At 42.3% G+C, this 27,405-nt stretch overlaps 2 protein-coding genes across 2 annotated transcripts in view; both read left to right on the top strand.

The window, feature by feature from the left end:
* Positions 1–27,405, top strand: part of CTDSPL (CTD small phosphatase like) — a 116,912-nt gene that overhangs the window by 32,270 nt on the left and 57,237 nt on the right.
* Positions 1,646–2,236, top strand: LOC122909084 (non-histone chromosomal protein HMG-14-like). Its single transcript, XM_044252695.1, has one exon. It carries the CDS (start codon positions 1,771–1,773, stop codon positions 2,056–2,058), a length of 288 nt encoding a protein of 95 aa, XP_044108630.1. The 5' UTR covers positions 1,646–1,770; the 3' UTR covers positions 2,059–2,236.

Below are 27,405 nucleotides of genomic sequence, written 5' to 3'. Positions count from 1 at the left end.
CATGTCTAGGAGATTTGGACAGAGTTTTTACACAGAATTTGAGGCTTTCTCTTTCTTGCTCTATTCTTTCTGGGATTCCCTCTTCACTTTCTAGTGGCTGTGGTGGTCCCAAAATCTGTCTCTGAAAGAACTGCATGCTTTCTGTTGGAGTTTTAGCCACTCAGCATGGCACTGACCACAGCCTTAGACCAGGCTAAAAGCTATAAAATTGAGAACCCCATCTATGTCTTTTCCTTTCTCCCACATCTCAGCCCTCCTGCAGAATTTCCCTATTTTTTGTCTTTCTCCAGTGCTTCAGGCAATTGTTTTTATATTTTGTCTGAGTGTACAGCTTTTTCTAGGAGAATTGGTCCAGTAGGAGCTAACTTGCCCATACCAGAGGTGGAACCAAAAGCATACATTTTAAAGAACATTTGAAGTGCAAACTGCTCCTTCCTATAATTAGTTCAGATTAGCAAATTTGAAAAATATATCTATAAGTAGATGAAGACATGGGACTTGAAAACTTCTAGAGGAAACTGTCATTTTTAGGGTCTTAGTAAACTACTGTTAACATAACAAATAAGCAACATAGTTCATTGTATACTTAAGCATATTAATGAGATACCAGAAGCTTCTTTGTTAAATCTTTTAGTCAAAGTTTCTTTTTCATACTAGCCAACTAAAGATGCCAGGCAGCAACTCACATACGAATTCACAGAATTAAAGGGAGAAACAAAAAATTACCCAATCAGAGTTGGAGATTTTCCCACTGTCAGCAACTGATAGATCAGTTACACACACACACACACACACACATCAGTAAAAGGCATAGATGAAGACATAAGCCAGATTGATGTTTGTAGAATACTACATTCAGCAACAGGATGCATGTTCTTTTCAGTTGTACATAGCATGTTTACCACATCAGTCAAAATGCTGGACCATAAACTCAATAAAGTTTAAAAATTTGGAACATGTAAAAAATGTAGTATATCCTCTGACTACATTGGAATTAAATTAGAAACCAATAGCAGAAATATATCTTGAGAAACCCCAAATGTTTGGAAATTCAGGAACACACTTGTAAATAATCTGTGTTTCAAAGATAAAATCATAAGGGTATTCAAAAATAGTTCAACTAATTGATAATGAAAATATAACATCACAATTTGTAGGATGCAGCTAAAGCAGTACTTAGAGGAAATTTTAGAGCTTTAAATATTTGTTTTATAAAATGATTTTTTAAAAAGATTTTATTTATTTATTTACTTACCAGAGAGAGAGGAGGGGCAGAGGGAGAAGGAGAAAGAAAATCCAAAGCAGTCTCTGCTGAGCGCTAAGCTGGCTAGAGGCTTGATCCCATGACTCTGAGATCATGACCTGAACCAAAATCTAGAGTTGGTGGTTCAGCCAGGCACCTCAAAAAGAAAAATCTTAAATGCGCTGTACAACAGAAATTTCTGTGGCAATGGAAATGTTCTGTATCTGTGTTGTCAAGTCTGATAGCCACTAATCATATGTGGCTTTAGTTTTTAATTAATTTAAATTAATTTAAATTTAGATGCCCACATGTGGTCATTGGCTACCATATCAGAAAAGACAGGTCTAAAACTCAATGACTGAAGGTTTCTTTTTAAGAAAAATATCTAAAATAAGTAGTAAGAAGGACATGAAAAAGATAAGAACAGTGGGGAGGAGCAGCAGCAGCCAGGCCACCCAGCTTCACAAAGGCTCTGCACACACCTGGCCCCACAGGCACAGGCACCAGGCATTCACCCACTTCCCACCATGATGCCCAGGAGGAAGGTCCACTCCTGCAAGGGGGCAGCAAAAGATGAGCCTAAGAGATCGTTGAGGTTATCAGCTAAACCTGCACCTGCAAAAGTGAAAACGAAGCAAAAAAAGGCAGCAGGAGAGGATAAATCTTCAGACAAAAAGGTACCTACAGAGGGGAATAGGGGAGCAAAGGGAAAACAGGCTGAAGTACCTAACCAAGAAACTTACCTGCAGAAAACAGAAACTAAAAATGAGGAGAGTCCAGCCCCTGATGAAACAAGAGAGAAAGAAGCCATCTGATTAATATCATTATACAATGTCTTATTAGTGCCCCCTGTGTCTCTTTTTGTACAATCCAGAGAAATATTTTTATCAACTGTTTCATAAATCCAATTTTTTAGTAGTTCTAGAAACATTTTTAAGAAAGAGAGAATCCCACTTCATCCTATTTTTTTTTAAGATTTTATTTATTTCTTTGACACGGAGAGAGAGATCACAAGTAGGCGGAGAGGCAGGCAGAGAGAGAGAGAGAGAGGAAGCAGGTTCCCCACTGAGCAGAATGCCTGATGGGGGGCTCAATCCCCAGACACTGGGATCATGCCTTGAACCAAAGGCAGAGGCTTTTTTTTTTAATTTTTAATTTTTTATAAACATATAATATATTTTTATCCCCAGGGGTACAGGTCTGTGAATCGCCAGGTTTACACACTTCACAGCACTCACCAAAACACATACCCTCCCCAATGTCCATAACCCCACCCCCCTTCTCCCAACCCCCCTCCCCCCAGCAACCCTCAGTTTGTTTTGTGAGATTAAGAGTCACTTATGGTTTGTCTCCCTCCCAATCCTATCTTGTTTCATTTATTCTTCTCCTACCCACTTAAGCCCCCATGTTGCATCACCACTTCCTCATATCAGGGAGATCATATGATAGTTGTCTTTCTCCGCTTGACTTATTTTGCTAAGCATGATACGCTCTAGTTCCATCCACGTTGTCGCAAATGGCAAGATTTCATTTCTTTTGATGGCTGCATAGTATTCCATTGTGTATATATCCACATCTTCTTTATCCATTCATCTGTTGATGGACATCTAGGTTTTTTCCATAGTTTGGCTGTTGTGGACATTGCTGCTATAAACATTCGGGTGCACGTGCCCCTTCGGATCACTACGTTTGTATCTTTAGGGTAAATACCCAGTAGTCAAAGGCAGAGGCTTTAACCCACTGAGTCACCCAGGCGCCTTCATCCTATTTTTTAAGGGTAAATGCTTTTTAATCAGAGGTGAAATCATTTGTTGGTTGTTCATTTTTGGTACAACCAAAGAATAGTGAGATATTGAATATGGGAGGCTTTGATTGTCTTGTGTGTCAGCTCAACTTTCCATAGATGGGGTAGTTCTTATATCCTATAATACCAAGCATACTAAATGGCATTTTGGAGTCATTTGTGAATTTAATATGTCTTGAGCATTTTAAATTACTTCTATTTGCATGTTGTTTTGGTAGAATTGTTTCCTAAAGAAAACCACTCCTTGATCTTGGCTCTCCCTGTCAGAATTTTGTGCACTCTGTAACATCTTGATCTGGTAGTCCAATTTTCCTAGTAACTTGTTAATGTGCTGTGCAAGATTGAAAATTTGAGAATGTAGTGTATGTGATATTAAATTGTAAATTCATATGACTTAACAGAGAATAGTGTATTAACATTTGAAGATATTGATACTTGACATACTGTTAAGGGAAATTTGCCTTCAAATTTTAAGATGGAAGGTCACTGGAATAACTTTTAGAAAAGAATCATAACTACATGATTTTTAAGATTTTCAGTACGTATGTTAAGAATTGTATACAAATTGAAATGTTTCTACTGATCCAAAAAAAACTCAGTTATGAAAGAAAAAAGATAAGAGCATGTCAGTAAACTGGAAAATAGAAAAAAAATAGAGAAAAACCATAAATCCAAATGTTTTGTCTTTTAAAAGATCAGTAAAATTGATTAGATGTATAGATAGCACTCATTACCAAGAACCAGAATGAAAGAGGTGTTACCAGTCCTGCAGACATTAAAAAATTAATAAGGGCATATTAGGAACAACTTTATGCCAAAAAATTGAACAACTTAGATGAATTCTATAAATTCTTTGGAAAATACAGCTCATCAAAACTGACACCTGGGGCACCTGGGTGGCTCAGTTGGTAAAGCTTCTGCTTTTGGCTCAGGTCATGATCCCAGGGTCCTGGGGTTAAGCCCTGCATCAGGCTCTCTGGTTAGCTGGGAGTCTCTTTCTCTCTCTCCCTCTGCCACTCCCCATGCTTGCACAGTCTCTCTTTCCTTTTTGCAAATAAATAAGTCTATTTAAAAAACAAACAAACTGACACCTGATGAAACAAAAAATCTGAATAGCCCGATGTCTATAAAAAAAATTGTAGTTCAATGGCAAAAACCTTCCCACAAGCAATTTGGAGCTCTCAGTGTTGGTGGGAATGTAAAATGATATAACCAGTTTGGAAAGTCCTAGCATTTCTTTTCTTTTCTTTCTTTTTTTTCTTTTTTTTTAAGTAGGCTCCATCCATGCCCAGTGTAGAGCCCAACACAGGGCTTGAACTCTGACCCTGAGATCAAGACCTGAGCTGAAATCAAGAGTTAGACACTTAATTGCCACCCAGGCACCCCTCTAGCATTTCTTTTAAAATTAAATATATCCTTATTTGACTCAGCAATTCTCTCACAGTTATTTACACAAGAGAAATTGAAATATATGTTGACAACACTTATAAAGCCTATGTGTCCACATTAGTAGGAAAATGAATACAGAAGTAGTAGGATACAATGGAATGCTACTTAGCAATATCAAGGAAAAAAATTACTAATACATGCAACATGTATGAAACTAAGGAACTGAGTGAAAGAAGCCTTCCACAAAAAGGAGTATTTAGTATTTGATTCCATTTCTATCAAATTCTAGAATAGGCAAAACTAATCTTTGGTGGAGGGAAAAATCAAAACAATGGTTCCTTACAGCAAAGTAGGGATTTTTTAACTCAGGTGTATATATTTATGTAAACTCAGTGGATATACATTTAAGATTTGGGCACTTCATTGAGTATAAATTTTCTCTCAAGAGAAAAGTAATGACTACAGTGCAGTGAATTGAGCCTTTATTGGATCTACCTTTATAGACAAGAAAAATGCAGTATGAACACATTTGTTCTGAGTTTCTTAAGCACTGCTAATAAGCAAAGGACCACAGAATAATTAACTAATTAATTAATATGAATCAAGCATTTTTCCTGTCTTCTGGAAACTTGCAGTGTGATGAAGGATATAAAACAAACATACCAATAATAGAGTACAGAATATGATACATTCTCGATTAGCAGTAGGGACAAGCTGGTGTAGTTGTTCAGGGGAATGAGCATTTTTAGGTTGGAGGAACCGTGGTGGCTGCATGAAGCAGGGGATATATTGAATACCAATGGACAGAAGGCCTCAGCAGGGGAGATGGTATCCCAGGTGCAGAAGGGAACCTGTGCAGGTGTTGGGAGAGTGTGGAATAAAGGTAGAAAGGTGAGACCAGGGACCTAAAAACCAGGTTTGGATTTTATTCAATAGATAGGTGGGAGACATTGTGTCTTTGCCCCAGGCCAGGAGACAGATGCTTTAACATAAATGTTACTTAGTAGTACCTAGGAACACTGGAGGCCCAGATGGTATCCCTAACCCCCTCCTCACCGTAAGGCTTTGTTGTAGTCATGTGCTCCCTCGGAGGGGTGCTCAGGCCCTAGCTTCGATTTGAAGAAACTAGATTAGAGGATCTCCATGGCCCTTCCAGTTCCAACAGTCTGTGATCTTGTGGCTGCTTGAAAAAGTTGTTGCTCAAACAGAGTAAATATTTCCTTTTGCAATATTATTGTACTCTGTTAGCCAATTCTTTCTTCATCAAGTCTGGATTGTACTGTTAGATATATTACAAAACCTGTATTCAAGTGTCAGACCTCTGAGCTGTTGCTGGGTGATAATGCTGCTTTTTACAGAGTTTTAACATTTCAAGCTGTTGAACTTCCACATTCTGAAAAAATGACTGATGTCGTGATGTTAAGCCAGATGAAGGTTATCGGGGAAAACTTAAAACACTTCATGGGAATCTGGGAGTTGTGCATCTGTCACGAATGCGTCTGAATAATCTGAACTTGAAATGAGACTCCTCACAGAATGCTTACAGCATTCTGGTAATTCCTGAGTGTAAGGAAATGGAATCTTAAAACTGTGTGGAACAACACAATTTCTTTGGATGAAAAGAGTATCTTTTGCCACGTGAGTTTTTATTCATGGTTTTCTTATTGTATCTGATGTCTTCTGCTCTTTGGTCCCAAAGATCAGAATCCTCCAAAATATATATTGAATCATTGGATGCATGATGAAAAATTAACTTTCCATCTCTAAGTATCCAGGTCCAGGTGGACACCTGCTGTGTCAAGTGTGAAGGAAAGATAATGGAGATACTCTTTCCTCCAGACCGCTGGGTCCAACCGTTTCATGTGAGGAAAGAAATGATAGGCTGAGAAGGTTGTGTGGTGTGGGAACACAAACTCCTCGGGAAGAAAAAGAGAAAGAAAGGTAGCCCAGAGCACCCAGAGCACTAATAAATTTGCCATGGCTGTGGTGGTTTGCTGGCTGGCTTACCCCCAGTTCCAAAGACTCAAGCTTGATGCTTACAGAGAATGGAGCTGCAGAGACAACATATCTCTTAGCATCCATTCACTTTTCATCTTAATAGGGAGAGAAACCAAATCCTGACCTCATCAGAACACCAGACTATCTCTCTCCAGGTGTCTCAGATATCTATGCTTTGTGAACTTGGCAGAGATGGTCTTTTATAGGGAGGGTCTTCTCTCAGGGATCCCCAGAGAGAGGGGTCTCAGATCAGAGCTGCTTCAAAGGAGTAAGGGATGTGCCTCTAGACCCAGGCCCCAATTAAGGGGGGTGGTGTTTTTCTTTTGCTGGGAAATGAGGAATACCACATCAGAGACTCTCTTCCATTTTAAAAGTATTTCACTGAAATATCTGCTTTCTGGCTATTGGCAAATAGCATGTTTTAAAGCCAGATATCCTGTCCAAATAGTAATAACAATATCACAACTTCAGTCACTAATACGCTTTCCCCTTTCTTCAGTTTATTTAAAACAATTTTTCTTGTGGTTATAAAAGAAACTACAGAAATCATAGAAAACATATAAAATGTAGAGACAAAAAAGTCATGCATAATACCACAACTTAAAGGCGTTAATTGTTGCTAGCTTTTTTATTACTCTCCTTGCTTTTTGACTTTCTCTTACATATGTGCATGTATAATGTCATAAGGGGATCATGGGAAGTATAGCACATGGATAGCTTAATATGTCAGCTATTTTTCACATGAGAATTTTTCTCAAATTATAAAAACCCTTAGAGAATATCATATTTAATGACTATAGAATATTCAATCTCTTCTGTGGACATAGCATCACTTTTTAAAATAGTACCTCGCAGATGCAACATGTGGGGCTTGGAGGGTAGGAAAAGAATAAATGAAACAAGATGGGATCAGGAGGGAGACAAACCATAAGAGACTCTTAATCTCACAAAACAAACTGAGGGTTGCTGGGGGGAGGAGGCTAGGGAGAGGGTGGTGAGATTATGGACATTGGGGAAGGTATGTGCTATGGTGAGTGCTGTGAAGTGTGTAAACCTGACGATTCACAGACCTGCATCCCTGGGGCTAATAATACATTATATGTTAATTTTTAAAAGTACCTCGCTCTTAGACTTTTAGATTGTTTCCAATGTTCTGTTGTAAAAGCAACAATATCCTTAGTTGCAGGAGATACACTTCTGTGTCTAGGGAAGGAAAAGAAATGCTTAAGTTTGCCAGGGTGCCTGATACCCCTAACTGAGCCTTGTCAGGGCCTTTTTCTGGCTTTCTGTGGATGCTGGGTCCAGACGGAAGGAACAGAATGGGAGTCTTCCAATTCACTGATGATGGCAGGAGCCACTCTGTATGTATGCTGCCCTTCCTAGGGGACAGGCAGGCTCTGGGAATGGGAGTCCATCCCAGGGGACAACCCCCCTGTTCCCAGTAGTCCTGGTAGGCCCAAGGACCTAACCCTTCCTCACTCTCTTTTTCTCAGAAAGAATACCTTTTAATGGGTTCCCAGATGGCTGTGGTCATAGATACTAAAACAGAGGAGCCTGAAATGGCTTGGAGCCTACTTAGCCTAACAACAACAACAACAACAACAACAACAGTAGCTAATATTTATTGGGTATCTGCTTTGATGTGTCAAGTGCTTTACATACATCATCTTATTGAATTTGCAGACCCTTTGTTCTGAGAGTAAGAAGTAGTGCTGCCCCCTGGAAAACAAGCAAGATAGGCTCTGAGAATATACAGAGTGTTTGGAGCCCAGTCCCACCATTTACCAGTAGCTCTGTGACTTGGCAGATGTATCAGTCAGGAATGCATTTAGCTGCAAAACTCAGAAAACCCAACCAAGAGTGGCTTAAATAAGTAAGTAGTGGGGCGCCTGGGTGGCTCAGTGGGTTAAGCCTCTGCCTTCAACTCAGGTCATGATCTTGGCATTCTGGGATCGAGCCCCGCATCCGGCTCTCTGGTGGGTGGGGAGCCTGCTTTCTCTTCTCTCTCTGCGTACCTCTCTGCCTACTTATGATCTCTCTCTGTGTCAAATAAATAAATAAAATCTTTAGAAAAAAAAAAAAGGTAAGTAGTTATTTCTCAGGCACAATGAGAATTCTGAAAGGAGCCAGTCCAGGGCTCACACAGTGTCGTCAGGGACTCAGTCTCTTACCTTCCTACCTGTGCTGTCCCTGGCACGTGGCTTTCCTCCTCATGGTGGCAGATGGCTGCTACATCTGAAGCAGGAAGGAGAAGTAGGGCAGAAAGCAGGGCCAGTCGCTCCATCAGGAAGGCAGAAGCTTTTTCCTAAATGCTCGCTTATGTCTGATTGGCCAGAAGTCTGTTCTGTGGCCACTTAGGTGTAAGGGGCTCTTTGGGAGAAGTTTCAGCTGCACGCACTGCCGTCCCTAAAGAGATCAGTGTCTGTTGGAAAGGGAGGCAGGGGGATGTTTGATGGGTGAGCTGGCATCAGTGGCTGTATCAGCAAGTCATTTAATATCTTGGAAGCTCAGTTGTTCCTCTGGTAAGAATTCCTTCCTATTCTAGTCGGGCTTTTTCAACCTCTAGGAGGTGTGTCAGCATATGGGAGCTCCTTGGGACAAGGGGGACCCTCAGGCCTGGGTCCCAGCCACATACACCCCATTCACCCAGGGCCTCTGTACTTACCAGCAGGCCCCTTAACACCTCGTCACTCAGGATGTACCAGGAACTCTAAGTATCCACTGTCCAACCATCACTTTAGAACTGGGCTTCCAGGGCTCCTTACCCTGGGGATTCCCCCAGGCATGCAAAACTGGGCTCTTTGCTACATTTATCTCTTGCTTCTACTGCCCTCTCTACTGTCTCACCCTAGCTTCTGTCCTTGCTGCCACTGCTGTGTCTCACAGTCAAATCCCCCACAAAGAGATGATGTCTTGGGTCAAACAGTCATCACTCATGAGGAGCATCACAGGCAGAGTCTTACACCACACCACTCCAGTGGTCCCCAGTCACCCTTTAGCCACAGAACACACTGTGGCTTCTTTCCTTGGTAGAGACCTGTGGCTGTGGCAGGTGCTAATGGATCCCACTCCCCCCACAGATATATTATATCAGAGTCTTGGGCACAAAGCTCTGAACAACTGTAGGGACAGGGCACCATGAACCTTGAAATGCACAGGAGTTCTGTTCCAGGAAACTCTGTTACCCTGAAGTCAAGTAACAGGGAGGTACAGGCCCAGCTGGGCCTCTCTGGGCCCTGAGAGTCAAATGCCAGAGCCAGGCAAAGATGGCTGGCTTGCTTAAGACCGTGAGACAGGGGCCCTGGGTGGCTCAGTGGGATAAGCCTCTGCCTTAGGCTCAGGGTCCTGGGATCAAGCCCCACATGGGGCTCTCTGCTCTGCAGGGAGCCTGCTTCCCCCTTTTTTTATATATATATATATATATAATATATATATAAAAGTCTAAGACAGGGTAGGTTGGGGGTTGCAGGCGTGATTCCTTGTACCTGGCCGTTGGAGAGCCATGCACCAACCTGGGCCACGGGCTTACTAACGGCAGGGCAGAGAGGAGAATGTGGGTTCTCTGAAGAGAGGGGGGAAAGGTCTTGGGAAAAGGCTATTACTGGTCAGATTGCTGGCATTCCTGAGGAGGACCTTGTTTGAAAAGCAGGCTGCTGTTAGCTGCACCCTCCGTCCCAAGCCGCCTAGAGGTGAGAGGCAGTTATCAGGACAAATGAGGGAATGTGTGTGCACATACTTTGAAATGGTGACTCACTCCAGAGGCCTCCTCGTTGGTGTTATTACAGCTGCTGCTGCTGCCGCTGCAAAATAGCTTTGAACCCTGAGGTGTGAGGCTGCCTAGAGGTAGGGGCAGGGAGTTGGGGGTGGGGGGACTTGCAGGGCAGCCTGAGACATGAGAGCCTGCGGTCAGTGATGGGCAGTGATCAGGGAAAGGACCTGCAGGATGGATGAATAAGGCTCTGTCTCCTCTGTAGTGGCTGTAAGGTATTTGTGTGATTTCTGGTAGATAGAGAGCAGATCTGGGCCTGAGGGTCGAATGGCAGAGCCAGGCAAGGATGCCCTTGTTGGTACAAGGCTGTCCAAGCGAACAGTCGGCAGAGGGTGTGTCCACCAGATCCTGTCCCTGTGGGCCATGCAACAGCTTCATAGCAAACTGGGCACAAGCTCAGAGTCTCTTGAGACAGAAATCCCGTTGTCTCTTTTTTCTCATTCACCCTGCATCCCTCTTGAAGCTGCGGCGGGTCAGGGCACTGCCACTGCTGGGCAGAGTTCCTGCCAAGTCCATGCAATCGTTTCTGGCTGGTGCCAGGTCTGCCAGCCAGCTTCCCACAGCCACTGCCACTGGGCAACTGGTTTGTAGAAGCTGCACACGCATAAGCTGTAACAGTGTCAGCAGAAAGTAATTGGGTGGCCCTCCCCCCCTCACCAGATCCCTACCACACGTTCGCTGGCCCCGGGACTTCTCCTTCAGCCTGTCCAGGCAAGAGAGCTGTACAGCAAATCTCCTGAGCATGAACAGTTCTGTGGAATAAAATTGGCTCCATGGGCTGGCTGCCTTTCAGACAGCCAGCCAAATGGCCCTCTGCTAAAACTCTGAACTTGATTATGTGACATTTTTGTTTGAATCAGAGAGGAAAGCTGGATTGCTGAGCAGAGCCAAGCTGGTCATGGCTCTTGTTTCAGCTGTTTAGCACTAACTCCCTTTGGGGGAGAGTCCTCACTGAGCCCCTTTTTAGACACCCAGGAGAAGAAGGAGAGGCACATGCTCTCAAGCTTTAGAGGTCACTCTAGCAGGTGGAAAATCCAGGGTACTTGTCTCACCCACACTGAGAAAAAGCTTTGTTTGTGAAGGGCTATGCCAAGGGAGAATTGGCTCACCCTAGTGCTGACCCACTGGAAGAGATGGGATCAGGGAGTGACCATCAGGGGTCCCCTTCCAGTCCCTGGCCAGAGCAGAGCTCCAGACCCTCAGAAAAGGCACGAAGAAGGGCACAGCTCACCCTTGTCTGGGCACTCAGCCCTCTCAGCAGTCTGCTCAGCACCCTTTCCATGTGGAAAACACGTATGGCCATGAGTCCCCTTCGTTCCCACATTCCAGGACACATCTCCCTGCTGTGTCATGATCCAAATTTCTGCCACTTCCTTCTCCACGTTCTGTGATCTGGAAAAGTGGTTTTTCTGCCCATCCTTGCATCTTGATTACAGTAGCACAACAGCCTCCTCATGAGGCTTCCTGCCTCTGGGTCTCATCATCATCGTCATCAGCAGCATCCTGTATATATTTCTAGCATAACTTGCCGGAGCATGGCGCAGTCTAATTATTCCTCTGTTGGGAAGCTCTCAGTGCCTCCTCACTGCCTGCAAGAGACAGAAGAAAATGGGAGAACCTTCCTTTGAGATTTGGTTCCCACTTGCCACTCTGAGTCTTAATACATTTTGTCCTGCCCACAGCTCCAAACACAGACGCTCAGGAAACACTGAGAGATGGAGTGAATGAATATAAAAATTAGGAAGCCAAATAAGAGTTCTTTGGTGTTCTTAAATTTTCTATAGAAGTATCATGCTAATATATGTGTGAGATTAGTCATTGATAATCTTTTCATGGTTTTCTTGAGCTATGTCTCTTATCCAAAGAATTGGGAACCCTTCTTATTTTAAAAAGACAGCAAGGTTTATAGAATATATAAGGAAATTGAAAGTCAAATAACATTTCAATCTTTAATTTTTGAATTTGTAGCTCAGACAATGCTTCCAAAAAGGATCTCGATTATTTGCTCTTTTTTTAGCCAGTTGCTTCTCTAGTCAAATTTTAAAAGGTTTGGAAGAACATGTGATTTTTAAAATATCCCGGAGGACTTTTCCACGCCTGGGCAGCTCATGGGTCAATGCACAGCTATTTTTCTGTGTAAGTAGAGTGGGAGTGTGCTCTGCCAGTTCACTGAAGGTTGGGGGCCTGGTTGTCTGAACTGGGAGGTTGGATGGAAGGATCTTTTTTCCCCTCTTGTGCCACAGCTGGGCTTCACTACAGAACTGCAGACATGTGCTACCCCGTTTGTGTTTGCATGCCTGTACCTGCTGCAAGGTATTTTCTTCTGAGCTGATCCCTTTAAATTGTGGGGAGTCTGACTCCTGTGTCAAAGGTGTAGCACACAGGTGTGAACAAAGTAGTCGTTTGGAGAGTAGTGCCAAAATAGTGTAGACTGAACCATGTAGGAGTTAGGAGTAGCTTTGGAATATACAACTCCAAATAAGATACAGTTTCCAGCTGATTTGAAGGCCTATTATTTTTTAAGGTTTGAGCCATGCTTATAGGCACCTTCTGGTCAAATGAGGGTGGAGGAGCGGGGACTGGCACCCAGGGATCAAGTTCCCCAGCCCAGCTCTGCAATTCATCCATTGATTTCCCTGGGAGTTGTATAGTACCTTTCAATTTAAAGGGTTGGGTCAGTCTGTTCTTGTGCTGCAGATCCTCTCTCCAGCCTTCTCCACCCTGTCCTGTGCTCTGGAAGCTGATCAGTAGGGACTATATGAATGGGCTTCCTTGCTTCCTGGCCCCCTATTGCATTCTTACCCTATAAGGAAATTATCATACAGGACATTAGGGGACAGGGAGTGGCAGAGGAATAGGGCCGAAGTATTGATTCTCCTGGTTCCTCCTTGTATCTGTCTCCTGGCAGGCAGCCCTTTCCCCAGGGCACTCTGTCTGAAGGTTCCAGTAGCCTCTTCTCCCTCACCCCTTTGGTCCTTAGGATGTAACTGTGGCACTATTACGGGTCCCAGAACACTGCACTGTGGTTCCCCTGGTCCCTGCCCACCCTTTATAAATGGCCCTTTTATTAAACTCTCCTCAAATTACCCAGTTTGAGAGTGCCATCTGTTTCCTGCCAGAACCCTGATGGATACAGTTCCTAAGATCTTTTCCAGCTCTGAAAAAAGATGCCTGCAAACAGGGGAGGAGCTGGCCCTTTGGGGCTCCCATTTTTCACTCACGCCTCCCTTCATGGTTCACCGGGATCAGGGGAGGGAGGGATTGGTAGAAACATGATCTCTAGAGCACAAAGTCACTAGGATAAGAATCACCCGTGCCTTGGTAGGCATAGGCTGTTAGAACCCTGATTTTCAAAGAATACACGGGTGTGCTCTTCCACTGTGGTCGGTGGTGGACTTTCCCCACCTTTCCCTAAGGGCGGCTCACAGCATCTGAGGTAGGACTGTCCCTCCTACCCCTTGCTGCCTCTGTGACTTTGAGGAAGTGACTTCCCCCTCTGAGCCTCAGCACCTTTCCTTCTAACCTGGAGTTGGTAACGCCTTCCCTGGCCTGCACATGATTGTTAAGAGGTGCAAAGGAGGAAGTCTGTGGGAAACCGCTTTGATGAACATCAAGTTCAGGACTAAAGAGGATTGTAGTCATAAACAGCTTTTATTGTGGTAGGGGTCACAGGCAGGGCACAGAACCCAGTGGGACATTACCCCTGCTTCCGTCCTGGCCAGAAACCTGCCTTCATTCATTGTGTCCTGCTATGTGCACTTGCTGAGATATACGTGGCTCCCAGAGTGTCAATTTCAGGATCAAAGTGTGACCTCAGAGATACTAGATTACAGAATCATGTCATCAGACAGCAAGAACAGCTTTCTGACATTCCTGGAATTCAGATCCCGGCCTTAGCAGTCTTAGGTGACCAGTTATGGCCCTTCCAAAAGCAGCTGCTTCAAAATAGTTCTAAGAGAGGATAAAGGATTTGAATATATTTTATTTATACATTTTTAAATATCAAAGTTATCACAGAGACTTCTTGGCATACAAGAAAAATACCTGCTTGTAGACTACATATTTCAAGTCCAGTTTTTTTCTTTAAAAAATTATAAAGGGGCTTAAAGAATTATCATATTCACTTGGTACTGTTGCTCTTATGTTAGGCCATATGCATATAGTCCACATGTATAGACAAGTGGCAGAACTGGGGGAGGCAGGAGGAGCCAAAGAAATGACAGGCTATGAGTCCCTGGCATTCAGTGCCCTAGTGGATACACAATTCACTGTATTTATTACCCAGCAGTTCAGTACTCTGCACAGAGCAATGTGCGTGAATGGTAAGAGCATAGTACTTAATGGGAAAAAAGAAGAATGAAATGCACAAGCTAGTATTTCAGTAAGTTAAAAATAGGTGCATAGAAACACCCATTGCACATTTAGTAAGCACTGTTGTGGACATAAGGATACACCTCAGGCACATTAGGAAATTTCTCTGTGGGGCAAGGGGGACCGAAATGGGCCATAGACATAAAAGGAAAAAACTGCTTGTATATGTAATACAGTGTTAATCAGGAACTGTTGCATATGGTAAATGCAGCCCGCTGCTCCTGAGGTATAAAACAAACCAAAAGAAAGTCCTCAGTTTTTCTTTTTCTTTTAGGTTTTAAAAGAAACCTAAAAAGGGTTTTACTGTTAGGTTTGAATGGTCTTCCCCCATAGCCCTCATTGTAGCCCCTGAACCACAGTGTAACGTTAGTGGAACAAAAGTAATCCGTGTAGGGTCAGAGCACAGACACAGCACGAAAGCTGTGAAGAAACCACACGAAGGGAAGGATGCTGTGAGCCGCCCCTCAGGCTCACTTCTGGAAACTCAGCACCTGGTAGTGCCCCCCAAGTGGGCCAAGGTCCATCACAGCAGGCAAGACTATTCCAAATATGGTTCTCTTTTGTTTAAAAAAAAAAAAAAAAATCCCTTAGGGAAAGTAGAAGATATAGCAAATGCGTGTAAACTTATCAGAAGAGCCTTCATAAAATATTTTGAGCAATACACCCTGCTTTCTCCTTTTGATGTGTTTACTTTTGATCTCTTATGGGTAATTTTTTTTTCTGCAGAAGTGATATCCCATGTCTACATATTACCTTTTTACATAAATTACATTTTACATCCTTATCCTAGTTATCTTCCCTTAATGTTGCATTTAACAGTATTTTTCCATTTTGCTACATGGACTGTCACCATCATTTTTAATGGCCATGTAATACTTTATTGACTGAATATACCAACACTTACTAGAATGACATTTAAGCTGCTTTCCACTTATCCCCAACATATAAGTAATGCAGAAAACGCTGCATGAAACCTCTTCATATTTTAAATAAGTCCCTTAGGGTAGATTCAGGAAATGGAATTACTAGGTGAAAGAGTATACAAAAAGCATCTGTACCCTTGATACAAATTACTAAATTGCTTTCAAAAAGGATAGTAGCAATTTGCACTTATAACAGTAATACATTCTTTTAGCAACATGGTGTTTAAAAGTTCTTTATTGCCAATTTAATAGTTCACATGCATTGATTTTATTTTTGTGTTTCTTTGATTAATAAAGAGATTGAAATTTTTCTAAGTTTGAGATTAGTACTTTTGTTTATATTACTATTTGGGTGATTTTGGACTTTCCTTTTCAATTTGTACCCAATCCTTACCCAGTGTTTAGTAGTTGTTATGATTCTGCAACTGTTTTTCATTTTCCCTTTAAAATGTTTAAAAAAATTTATATAAAGTGTTTTTCTTTAAAGAATCTGATACTGATTCATTGGTGTTTTTTGTTTTATTTTGTTAGCTAGATAAAAATCAAGATACTGTTGGTTAAATTTGAGAAAGAAATTTTACAGCAAGGCATAATGAAAAATGCACTGAATCGAGGGCTTTATAGGCAGATAAAATGACGGTTTAGTCCCTGACTGTGATGTCCTGGCTGGGCAGATCACTCAAGCGTTCTGAGCCTCTCTGTCTTTACTTACGCCATGGAAATTACGACCCACCTTCAACCTGTGGGACTGGCTGGGCTTATGAACAAACACTGGCATGGTGGATTTTCCCAATAAACAGGGATCCTCTTCCTGCTCCTTGCCCTCCAGATCCTAGGGCTGAGCAGGCTGCTAAGAGGGGCTGAGCAGTTGGTCAGGAGAAACAAGCTGCGGTTCTTACCCAGGACTGCCTGTGGCATGCCCAACCCTGCCCCAGGGCCCCCTGTTTCCTTCCAGGCAGGAGGTCCAGGGACTCGGGTTAGTTGCTGTGCCCCTCTCCAATGGCTCTGAACAAGACGGTTGTTGTTCTGGCCTATCGGATTACCAGCTTCCTGTTTGTCCTGGTATAGCTGTGTTCTCTCAGTCAGGAGTAGGAGGGAAAGGAATAGTCCTGGATGGGTAACCTAGGTTCTCTAATTCCTCCTGCAATGGGAAAGCCTGGCCCTTCCCACCAGGGGCTCTGTGATCCTGATCATGAGGCCGTGTGACCTTGAGCAGGCTCGAAACCAAGTCCCATGTGTGGGGAGGGAATGAAGGAAGGAATGGCAAGTCACCATTGCTTGGAATTTAGAACTGTGGTGCCCAGGAACTAATGCCAATGGATTTCAGTTGTATGGTGATTAAACATTAAACTTTAATTTCCCACAAAGTGAATGCACCACACATTCCCATTCTCTTCATATTCTGGGAAGGGTGGTTAAGTCATGAACGGGATTCAAATCCCAGCCCCCCTTATTAGCTATGTGACTTTGAGCGAGTGACTTAACCCTCTGCGTGCTTCAGTGTCCCTGTCTGTAAAATGGGAGAATAATAGTAACTGCTTTGTAGGGTTGCTATGAAGGGTAAATGAAGTAGTGTGAATAAAGTATTAGCACAATGCTAGGCCAAGTATTCTAGCACAATTCTAGCACAATTCTTAGCACAATTCTAGCACAAGTATTAGCACAAATCTAGGTCACCGATAGAGTGACCCTACAACAGTTTGCATAAGGCCCTAAGATTTTACTTGTTGAATTCCCTTTGAATCTATGGTTTTTAGAGGCTGGACTGCATTCTTCTCTTCAGAGATCTGGAAGTTCAGTGTAGAGGTAATTAGATGAAATTTCTCAGTTATTTGAAGAAGATAATACTTGCAAAGAATGTGCATCAAGAGTACAGCAGATATATTCCTAAAAAGTTGGTCGTAGAATAGAACGAATATTTTATTTTTATTGGCTCAGTGGGTTAAGCCTCTTCCTTCTGCTCAGGTCATGATCTCAGGGTCCTGGGATCCAGCCCCACATCGGGCTCTCTGCTCAGCAGGGAGCCTACTTCCGTCTCCCCCTCTGCCTGTCTCTCTGCCGACTTGTGATCTCTCTTTCTCTCTCTCTGTCAAATAAATAAATAAAACCTTTAAAAAAATAAAAAAATAAAATTTAGGGCTATATTCCCATGGAAAAAGTTGCTTGCTACTGAAACCAATGTCCTTTTGTCCTTGACAAATTCATAGAGGCTGAATTACGTTGTGCAGGGTGGGGGCCAGGGGCCCTGTGAGAGGTGTGAGCTTAGCACATGTGAATGTGGACTGTGATGTCTGGGGGAGATGAGACGGTGGGGTATAGCTCTTCTCAAGCTCCACTGGTTCCAAGGTCAAGGCTCCTGCCCTGCGGGCAAAGTCCCAGCCTCTGCCCTGCTTTATGACTGTCAGTAGGGCTTTGTTAGGTGGTGATTTTGTCCTGTGTCTTTCATGGGTGCTAGGACAGACGCAGAGCCTACAGTGAGCATGTAGGTAATTTAAGTCACTTCATTCCCTTGCTTCTTTCAAAACAAGTTTATCATGGGCTGACTCAGTTTATTGCTGTACTCAGGAAATCGAAGCAAAGGGTGAGCCCTCGATGTGGTTATGGCCACTGCTGCATTCACTTTTCTTCAGTGTGCTTTGCTGACATGACTGAATACTAAGTCAGAACATAGTACCTTTTAGGTTTCACAGACTTGGGGAGATCCCTTTTGGTAACAATTTTCAGCGCGCTCGGAACTTCAGAACTGAGTCGAGGCTGCAGAGTGATGACTTCCTTTCTGTTACTCAGCAAGAACTGGGAGAGAATTCACAGAGGGGCAGCAAGATGTAAGAGCAGGTAGAGCTGTGCACCTGGAACAGGGCGGGCTGAGGGATGAAGGAATAACAGAGTCTTCTTGATTTGGGGTGCAGATTACCTGCTTACTTTTCCACCGAACATCCAACAAGAAAACCCTTAGGCCAATAATAAGGATTTCTTTGCAGGCAAATAGATTTTCTTTAACATTTTAGTGAACTTCCAAAACGGGTTTCAAGATTCTCTTACTAGGAAGGGCAAGAAGTGAGGGAGCAGCAAGAAGCAGGAAGCTCTGAACACCTGGGTGGCAGGTGTGACCCTCTCAGTGAGAGAGGGAGGAGCAGGACCCTGATAATGCTTACAAGTCAACAGCTGTCATTAGGAAAATCACTTTAGTTAATTACAGTTTAGCATATTCATTTGTAACTTTGAAGCACCTTGATTTATGGTGTCTTGAGGGGTGTCTAGAATGACTGTCCCAGCAGGGAAAGGTGGATAGTACTGTGGCTCCCCCTGGAGGAGGGGAGGCCAGCTCCTTCTGCAGTCAACCCCCACAACTCCTTCCTTCCATCCAGGCAGTTGTTTTCAGGCCTCAAGAGTAAGTTCTGGAATAGGGCATTGTAGTACCTAACTTCTTGTTGGTTTGGAAATACTTCTTTTATGGGTGGTTTTGTATTAGGAATCTCTGGAGTGTTAGCCAGGCTGCAAGCTACTGAGGCATCAGTTGACCACAAGAGGCAGAAGAGTTCCCATGTGTTTAGGGTGGGAAGGAGGGAAGAGATGTTAGCTGAGGCCAGGTATTGAGGTGCAAGGGGGAGGGGGTAGCATGGGAACCAGCCCAGGCTTCAGTAATAATGGGAGGAGGCAGAAATGTATTAGGAGGGGCGCCTGGGTGGCTCAGTGGGTTAAGCCTCTGCCTTCGGCTCAGGTCATGATCTCAGGGTCCTGGGATTGAGCCCCACATCAGGCTCTCTGCTCAGCGGGGAGCCTGCTTCCTCCTTTCTCTCTCTGCCTGTCTCTCTGCCTACTTGTGATCTCTGTCAAGTAAATAAATAAAATCTTTAAAGAAAAAAAAAAAGAAATATATTAGGAATCTGGTTATCATTTCAAAGGGAGTCTGACACTTAACAAACAAGGAACCTTAACTACCTGTAGGGTTTATGAGAGCCTGTAAATGAGTAACCTTCCCATTCCACAAATATTTCATAAACATTAACTACACATTAGGCACTATGTGATAAACCCTCAAGTCTACTTTGTTATTTCTGTTATTCTGTCTTCATCATCACCATAGCCCTAACTCCAGCCCTGGTCTATTTTCAACCATAGCTTCTACCTTTTGTTTTATTTATTTTATTGTTAATTGAAATATAATTGACATTTTGCTTCAGGTATACAACATAGTGATATGACAGCTCTATACATCACTCGGTACTGACGATGAAAAGTGTAATCAACACCTGCCACCACACTGTACTTATTTATTTTATAACTGGAAGTTTGTAACTCTTAACTTCCTTCACCTATTCTACCCATCCTCCCACCCTCTCCCCTCTGGCAACTTTTCGTCTGTTCTCTGTATTTATGAGTCTGTTTCTTCTGTTGTTGTATATCTGTTCATTTCTTTTATTTTTTAGATTACACATATGAGTGAATTCATAAGGTCTTTGTCTTTATCTGGCTTATTTCACTTTCGCTTCTACTTTTTAAATGCTTACTCTGGGGCGCCTGGGTGGCTCAGTGGGTTAAAGCCTCTGCCTTCGGCTCAGGTCATGATCTTAGGGTCCTAGGATCAAGCCCCGCATCGGGCTCTCTGCTCAGCCGGGAGCCGGCTTCTTCCTCTCTTTCTGCCTGCTTCACTGCCTACTTGTGATCTCCATGTGCCAAATAAATAAAATAAAATAAAATAAAATAATCTAAAAAAATAAAAATATAAATATAAATGCTTACTCTGTACTGACACTTTCCTAACATTATTACAAGCATTATTCAATTTAACCTTCACAGTAACTGTCCTTCCATGGATAAGAGTAACTGATACTCAAAGAGCTTAAATAGTTTGAGTCAAAACTTGATAGACATGTAAATGAAAAGTAGTATTTTAAAACCAAGTCTACTTGATTTATCCACTGCCTAGTATGCCTCCTAAATGAGCAAACAGTATAAGCCTCAGCAACCTATACCCTTTATACTCAGACTGCCTGGAATATTTAAGACTAAATACGTAGGTGGCAGAACGGGAGGCATAATCCCTGCTTTTCCTTTTTCCCAGAAAGCAGAGGGGGAATGGTTTCCTGAAGATTGTCTTGCTTTCGGGTGGAAGTGAGACACTGCAAACTGGATATGCCTGTTAATCTATTTTTATATCAAATCAGAATTTTTGTGACACAGTCAAGATTATAGGTGTTAGAGATGAAGAAACTGAAGTCCACACAGAGGATGAGCTTTACCCAGGTTTACAGAGAATAAGAACATTGCTCCAAGAATCTAGCAACTTTGTTCTCTCTGTGTGGGAACATACATCTGCCTGCAACTGTTTAAGGGCTTCTATTCTGTAGTCTACTTATCTGTTCTTTTGCCAAAATTACATTTTCTTAGTTACTGTTGCGCTATAAGTTTCAGTATCCAGTGGAGCAAGTCTATTACTGGCTCTTTGCTTTTCCACTTAAATCTTAGAATCAGTTTATCTGTTTCTAGTTTCCATAAAACAAATAAAAACTGCTATGGTTTTCTCTAAGACTGCATGGAATCTAAGGAAAAATTGACATCTTTCCAATATGGAATCTTCAAAACCATGAACATGGTATGTCCCTCCATTTTTATGGACTTCAAAACTTCTCCAAATAACATTTAAAAATTTTCCCTGTACAGGTCTTGCATATCTTACATATCATAGTTTATTCCTAGATATTTTCTATTTCGATGCTAGTGTAAATTATAACTTTCAATTCTTTTTCCTTTTCTAAATATCTAGAAAATGTAAATCTAAATATTTATTTAGAAACATGAGATATTTTCAAACTGACTTTATATCTCCCAAAAAATTGATTCTAGAAATTTATCCAAAGATTCCTTTGGATTTTCTATGTACACAATCAAAAGAATCTGTGAATGAGGTTTTTTTCCCTCTTTCTTACGCCTCCTTTTTTCCAGTATGATGTTAGACAGAGGCTGTGATTCAGCCATCCTAGTCTTGTCCTTGATCTCTGTAGGAAGCTTTCAATATTTCACCAAGTATGATGAGTGCTACAGTTATAAATATAATTTATCAGATTCAGGAAGTCCTTATCTAATCCTGGTTTGCAAGGATTTTTATCCTAAATGGTTATTGAATTTCATCAAATTATTTTTCTGACTCTATGATATTTTTCTCTTTTATCCTGTTAATGTGATGAATTGCATTCCTGCATTAAACCCATTTGCTTGTGATGTATTATCATTTTTATATGTTGCTGGGTCCCTTTTTGAATATTTTGTTCAGGACATTTAACATCTTTGCTCCTGACAAGGATTGCATATAATTTCACCCTTTGGTAATATCTCTGCTGTGGTTTAGTTTGTCTCATAAAATGAACTGGTAAGTGCCATCATTTTTCTTCTCTGGAAGAATTTGTGTAGGATATGTGTTATTTCTTCCTTAAGAGTTTATTCAAAATGGGTGTTAATTGTTCTTGAAACATTTGGATATTTTCTTTTAGTACTTTGACAATATTCCAGTGCCTTTTGGCTTTCAGTATTTTCATTATGAAATCAACTGTCCATCATATTTAAGTCCCTTGATGAGTCGCTGTCTTTTTTCCCACTGGCTGGTTTAGGATTTTCATTTGTCCTTGGTGCACAGCAGTTTGCTGTGAGGTGCTTAGTTATGGCTTCTTTTCATTCATCCTGTGTGGGGTTTATCCATATAAGATATTTTATCTGTGCTTGATGTTTTTTTTCAGTTTTAAAAATTTTTGGCTCTTCTTCTGCACGGTTCTTTTCTTCCTGTCCTGTGACTGTAACTGCATATCTATGATCCCGTCTTCATTCCCTATATCTCTTACTCCCTCATCTTTTTTTTCTATCATTTTGTCTCTCTCTTTCAAACTAGGAATTTTCTTTGAATCTGTCACTTAGTTCACTAATTTTCTTTTCAAGCTATGTTTGAGTTGCTCTTAAACCCATCTATTGAATTCTTTTTTTAAAATGTCCTGTAAACTTCTTGCATTTTTTTTTAAGATTTATTTATTTGTTTTAGAGAAAGAGTACAAGTGAGTAGGGGGAGGTTCAGAGGAAGAGGGAGAATCCTGAAGCAGACTCCACGCTGAGCATGGAGCCAGTGCAGGGCTCAGTCCCAGAGGTCTGAGATTATGCCCTGAGTCAAAAACCAAGAATCAGAGGCTCAACCAACTGCATGACCCAGGGACCCCACATCTATTTAATTGTTAATGTGAGTTATTTTGTTTTTAAATTCCAGGGTTTCTCTAGGTTTTTGTCTTTTATTTTGTTTCTAGTTCCCTAAAAAACTTCTCAATTTTATCTTTGAACATATTCAGCATAGTGTAAAAAAAAAATTCTATGTCTGATAGCACTTTTATTTTTAGCTCCTGTGAGTCTGTTTCTATTGCCTGTTGTTTTATTCAGTATCCATTCATATTATCTTATATCTTCCTATACCTGGTTACTTTTGATGAAGTGCCAAACATCAGAGATGAAAAGTTGACAGAAATAACTTGAGACCTTCAGTGATGTTATCTAACTTTCAAGAGCATTTATATTTGCTTCTGGCAGGACCCAGAGCACCAGTGATCTATTGTCACCGCCATCCAGTTTAAGGGATTGAGAGGACCTTTGTATCTGTGAGGACCAGTCTGCTTGTGGCTCACCTTTACTCTCAGAGTGTAGCACTTTGGGAATAGGACTCTAATTTTAGATCCCCTAGTTCCACAGGTGTCCAGAGCACAGCCGAGCCTTTCAGCCTCTTAGCCAGCTCTTCCAGGAGCAGGCATTCTTGGAGGAAGTGTCCTGAAATTCCAGGCTTGCCTCTCAAGATTTCTCTCTTCTGAATCTTGGCTTTGTTATTCTTCATTGCTTGATAATCCTCCATAGCTTCCAGCAGAATTTTAAAAATATTTTTCTAGCTTTCTTCATTCTCAGCAGGAGGGTTAGTCTGAATTACCTAGTCTAACATTATTTCAGCGGTTTTTAAATGTGCTGCCTTTATTCACATGGTGCATGCTGTGGATTAAATTGTGTCCTACAAAAAGACATGGGGAGAAGTCCTAACCCCAGTACCTCAGAATGTGACCTTATTTGGAAATAGGGTCATTGCAGATATAATTAGTTAGGATGAGGTCATACTGTAGCCGAGTAGGCCCTTAACCCAATGGGCTTGTGTCCTTATAAGAAGCAGAGAAGATACACAGAGACAGAGGCACACAGGGAGAAGATGACCACGCGAAGACAGAGGCAGATATTGGAGTGGTATATCCACAAGCCAAGGAGCAGTGAGGGTTGCCAGCAAATATCAGATGCTAGAAGATGCAAGCACTCTCCCTGCAAGTTAAAGAGGGCATATGGCCCTGCAGATACCTGGATTTCAGACTTATAGCTTTCAGAACTGTAAAGCAGTAAATTTCTGTTGTTTTAAGATACCCGGCATAAATGGCTTTTGATATGGGAACCCGAAGACACAAATACATTGCTTTATAGTGTACAAAGTGCTTTCCCAGAAACCACAGTGTTTGTTCTGCACAACTATCCTGACAGGAAGGGGGCTAAATGAGATCAGTTAGGGAAACTGAGGCCCAGAGAGGCAGCATCTAGGTGCCACATTTAGGTACACAAGTCCCAGGCAGAATCTGAATTGTAGCTAGGTGTCCTGCTTCTTTCTACCCACTGAGATGCCATAATTTTCATCCAACTTCATCCCATCTCTCTAGAGTTCTAGGTCAAGAGAGGTGCCCAGTGACTCTAGTGCTAATGTTCATTGCTTTGGAGTTGAAAGGAATGGAACATTTACTTGAACATTTACTGGGCAGTGCACACATTCATTTTTGTGTTCATTCATTTGTTCAGCAGACACTTACCGAGCACCGAGGTCCTAAGCCTCATTGAGGTCAGGGCATAGTACAGGGAAGGACAAATGCAGGAAGGCTAGAACAAGAACTCCGTTTCTCTCCTCAGGAGCTCACAGCTCAAAGGCAAAGAAGGTATATCTTTACAACTAAATTATTGTAGCTTTTATTTATTTTATTTTATTTTTTTAAAAGATTTTATTTATTCACCTGACAGACCGAGATCACAAGTAGACAGAGAGGCAGGCAGAGAGGGGGGAAGCAGGCTCCCTGCTGAGCAGAGAGCCCGATGCAGGGCTTGATTCCAGGACCCCAGGATCATGACCCGAGCCGAAGGCAGAGGCCTTAACCCACTGAGCCACCCAGGTGCCCCTATTGTAGCTTTTAAAATAGAACTTAGCAGAGTATGAATAATTTTATTCAGGCAAATGAGTTTTCCACTCTGATTTATATACAAATGAAATGTAAGAAAGTGTTTGTATATCCTGTTTAATATTTATGGCACATCTTTTGTCCTAAAGTGTTAGACACTCTCATTGTAATTATTTAGAAAATTATCTGTGGATAAATTGTCCTAAATTATATCACAATATAGATGAATAAATTTAGACTTTATTAGATTGATGTCATCCACTTGAAAATGTAGCCTTACAGCAAACGCCAGAGCACAGTGTACTAGATATAGTTTTACTATTAAATGTTTCTATTTAGTACACAGTGTTACTCAGTCATCAAATTTTTATTTATAACTTTCAAAGAAGTGTTAAAGGAAGTGTTGGACAGTTCCTGTCCTCAGCCAGAGACAAACTGTAAGTGACGAAGCCATCGTTCTTTGATTCATTCAACCTTAATTTGAGTATCCAGGCAGTGGGAATATGGTGGCAAATAATGCACAAAGAAACAAAGCGTAAAATTCAGTGCTATTGTGTTTGACAGTAAAAATTTGAGAGAAGAGCTAGATGAGCCAAGTGCCCAAAAGCATAGTAGGAATTAAGGCAGAGAAATTGGAGGTTTTGGTTCATGGAACTGGGCCTTAAAAGGTAAGAAAGAGTTAGGGGCCAGCAGAAGGCCTGGCAGGTGTATGAAGTGAGGAGAGGTGGCGAGCAGAAGCAAAGGCAGGGGCAGGGAAGAACCAGAAGCATACTGAAGGGTGCTCCAGAAGGAAATGTGCTCTGTATACTCAGTTTCTCGTGTGTACTTGCTTTCTTGAGTAAGAGAACAGACCTTGGGCCTGGTGCTCTAAGTCATAGTCTCTGCCTCTAACCAACTCTGACTTTGCTGAGGTCCCTTCATTTCTCTGTACCGTTAGTAAGGAACTAAAAAATCCACCTGGTATCAGAAAATTCCTAAGTCTAGCTTGTTGGAGCCCCTTCCACCCCTGCGCAACCTGCCCCCATTGCTTGCTTCATCGAGCCAAGGCTTTGCCAGCTCTGGAAATCCCTGTGTCTGCTTGGGCTGGCAGGCATCCCTGTGACCCCCTGAGCCGTGTGCCTAGTCTCTTCTTGGTGTCATGCCCCTGCTCCCAGACCGCCTCACTACCTTTAAGGACACATGTATAATAGTTCCCAAGCCTTCTTGAGTTTAATGTAGCTCTTGGAGTCCCCCAGCCAATCAATGTGGTCTGCCTCTCCCTGGGAATATCATCTGGACTCCCATTTCTGGAGGCTCCTAACTTCATTCTGTCCTGCCAGTCACATTCTGTTTTTATATCAGCACAGTCTCTTACTAGTTCTCCATCCCATGTTCTTTTGCTTGAATATGCTCACAAACAAACAGACCAGACGTATATTGCTTTACGGTGACACTAAGAAATTGTATTCTTCAATTATGGTAGAATTGTTTCTCATTTGTCTTTTTGCATCAGGTGGGATCTTAAATAAATGGCAGTGCCTGGAGCTTGGAAACAATTTGAGTCATTCACCCAACAAACATTAAGAACTATGTGTGATCAGCTGCTGTTGGCCAGTCAGAACCATGAGGAAAACACTGCTCTCTCCCTCCTGTTCCCTCTCTGGAAGGGGAAACAGGACCTGGAGAATCATGGGAGGAGAACCCTAAGGGGCACTGTGGGAGTGGCAGGAGCACCTTTTATTGTAATAGGATTTGTGTCGGTGGGAATAGATGTTATTGAAAAGACTATGTGTAATACACAAATAGATTCGGTGTGATACCAGTGGTTTTTGGGTGGCTCGGAAATCCCCCTTGGGCTGAGAGGATCATGCCTTTCTTCCTGCCCTCCTCCCGTCCCATAGCAGCTCATTTCAGCTTGCAGTATTTTATAGTAGGGTCCTTGTATGTACCTTTTAAAAATGTCCACCCATTGATATTTTAAAGTTTGGAAACTATATTTTTCTATAAAAGACACTCAACTCTGTACCCTTGGGAAATTGGGCTTAGGGTCTCATGGTCAGTATCCTTGCTGTTTCCAGGAGTTTGCTTCAAGACTGTATCCCTCACCTGAGGACATTCCAAACAGTGTCCTCAGTTCAGAATTGAAAGCTTTTCCCTTCCCTGGAAAAACAGTTGTGGAATTTTGGCTCAAGTTAATAATTAACACGACATGACAGGACAGAATCTCTGAATATGTTTTCACCTCCATCTTTATTTTTAAAGTGAAGTGTGAGGTAGAGCCCGGAATAGGAAGAGGCGGGGCAGGTGTGGAGGACCATTTTCAGAGGGATTTGATGGCAAAAGGTTTTTGTTAATCCAAAACCAGGTCCTGGAGAAGCTGAGGAATCGGTGGGAGGCTGCAGTTTCAGGAGCTGGAGAATTATTTAGCAGATGGGGGACCCTGAAGCGGAGGAAGAATCATCAGGGACCAAATGGAAGGAGGGCCAGGGCTCCCCTTCTTCAGGGTAATGGGCCCTCCATCAGCCTCTGCAGACCCTCCTGGGTTCCAGCAGTTATGTGTGGCCGTGCCTCAGGAGAGACAGAGAAGGAAGTTTGGTTTGTAGGGCATTCCCCTCAGTGAGTAAGCCCAGTGAGGTAACCCACAGGATGGCTGGGGAAGGGAGCTGGCAAAATCAGGCAGGGTCCAGAAAGCTCAGTGAAGAAGCTGG

The sequence above is a fragment of the Neovison vison genome, chromosome 6, assembly GCF_020171115.1.
Source record: "Neovison vison isolate M4711 chromosome 6, ASM_NN_V1, whole genome shotgun sequence".
NCBI lineage: Eukaryota > Metazoa > Chordata > Mammalia > Carnivora > Mustelidae > Neogale > Neogale vison.
This window is presented reverse-complemented; position numbering and strand designations above follow the sequence as displayed.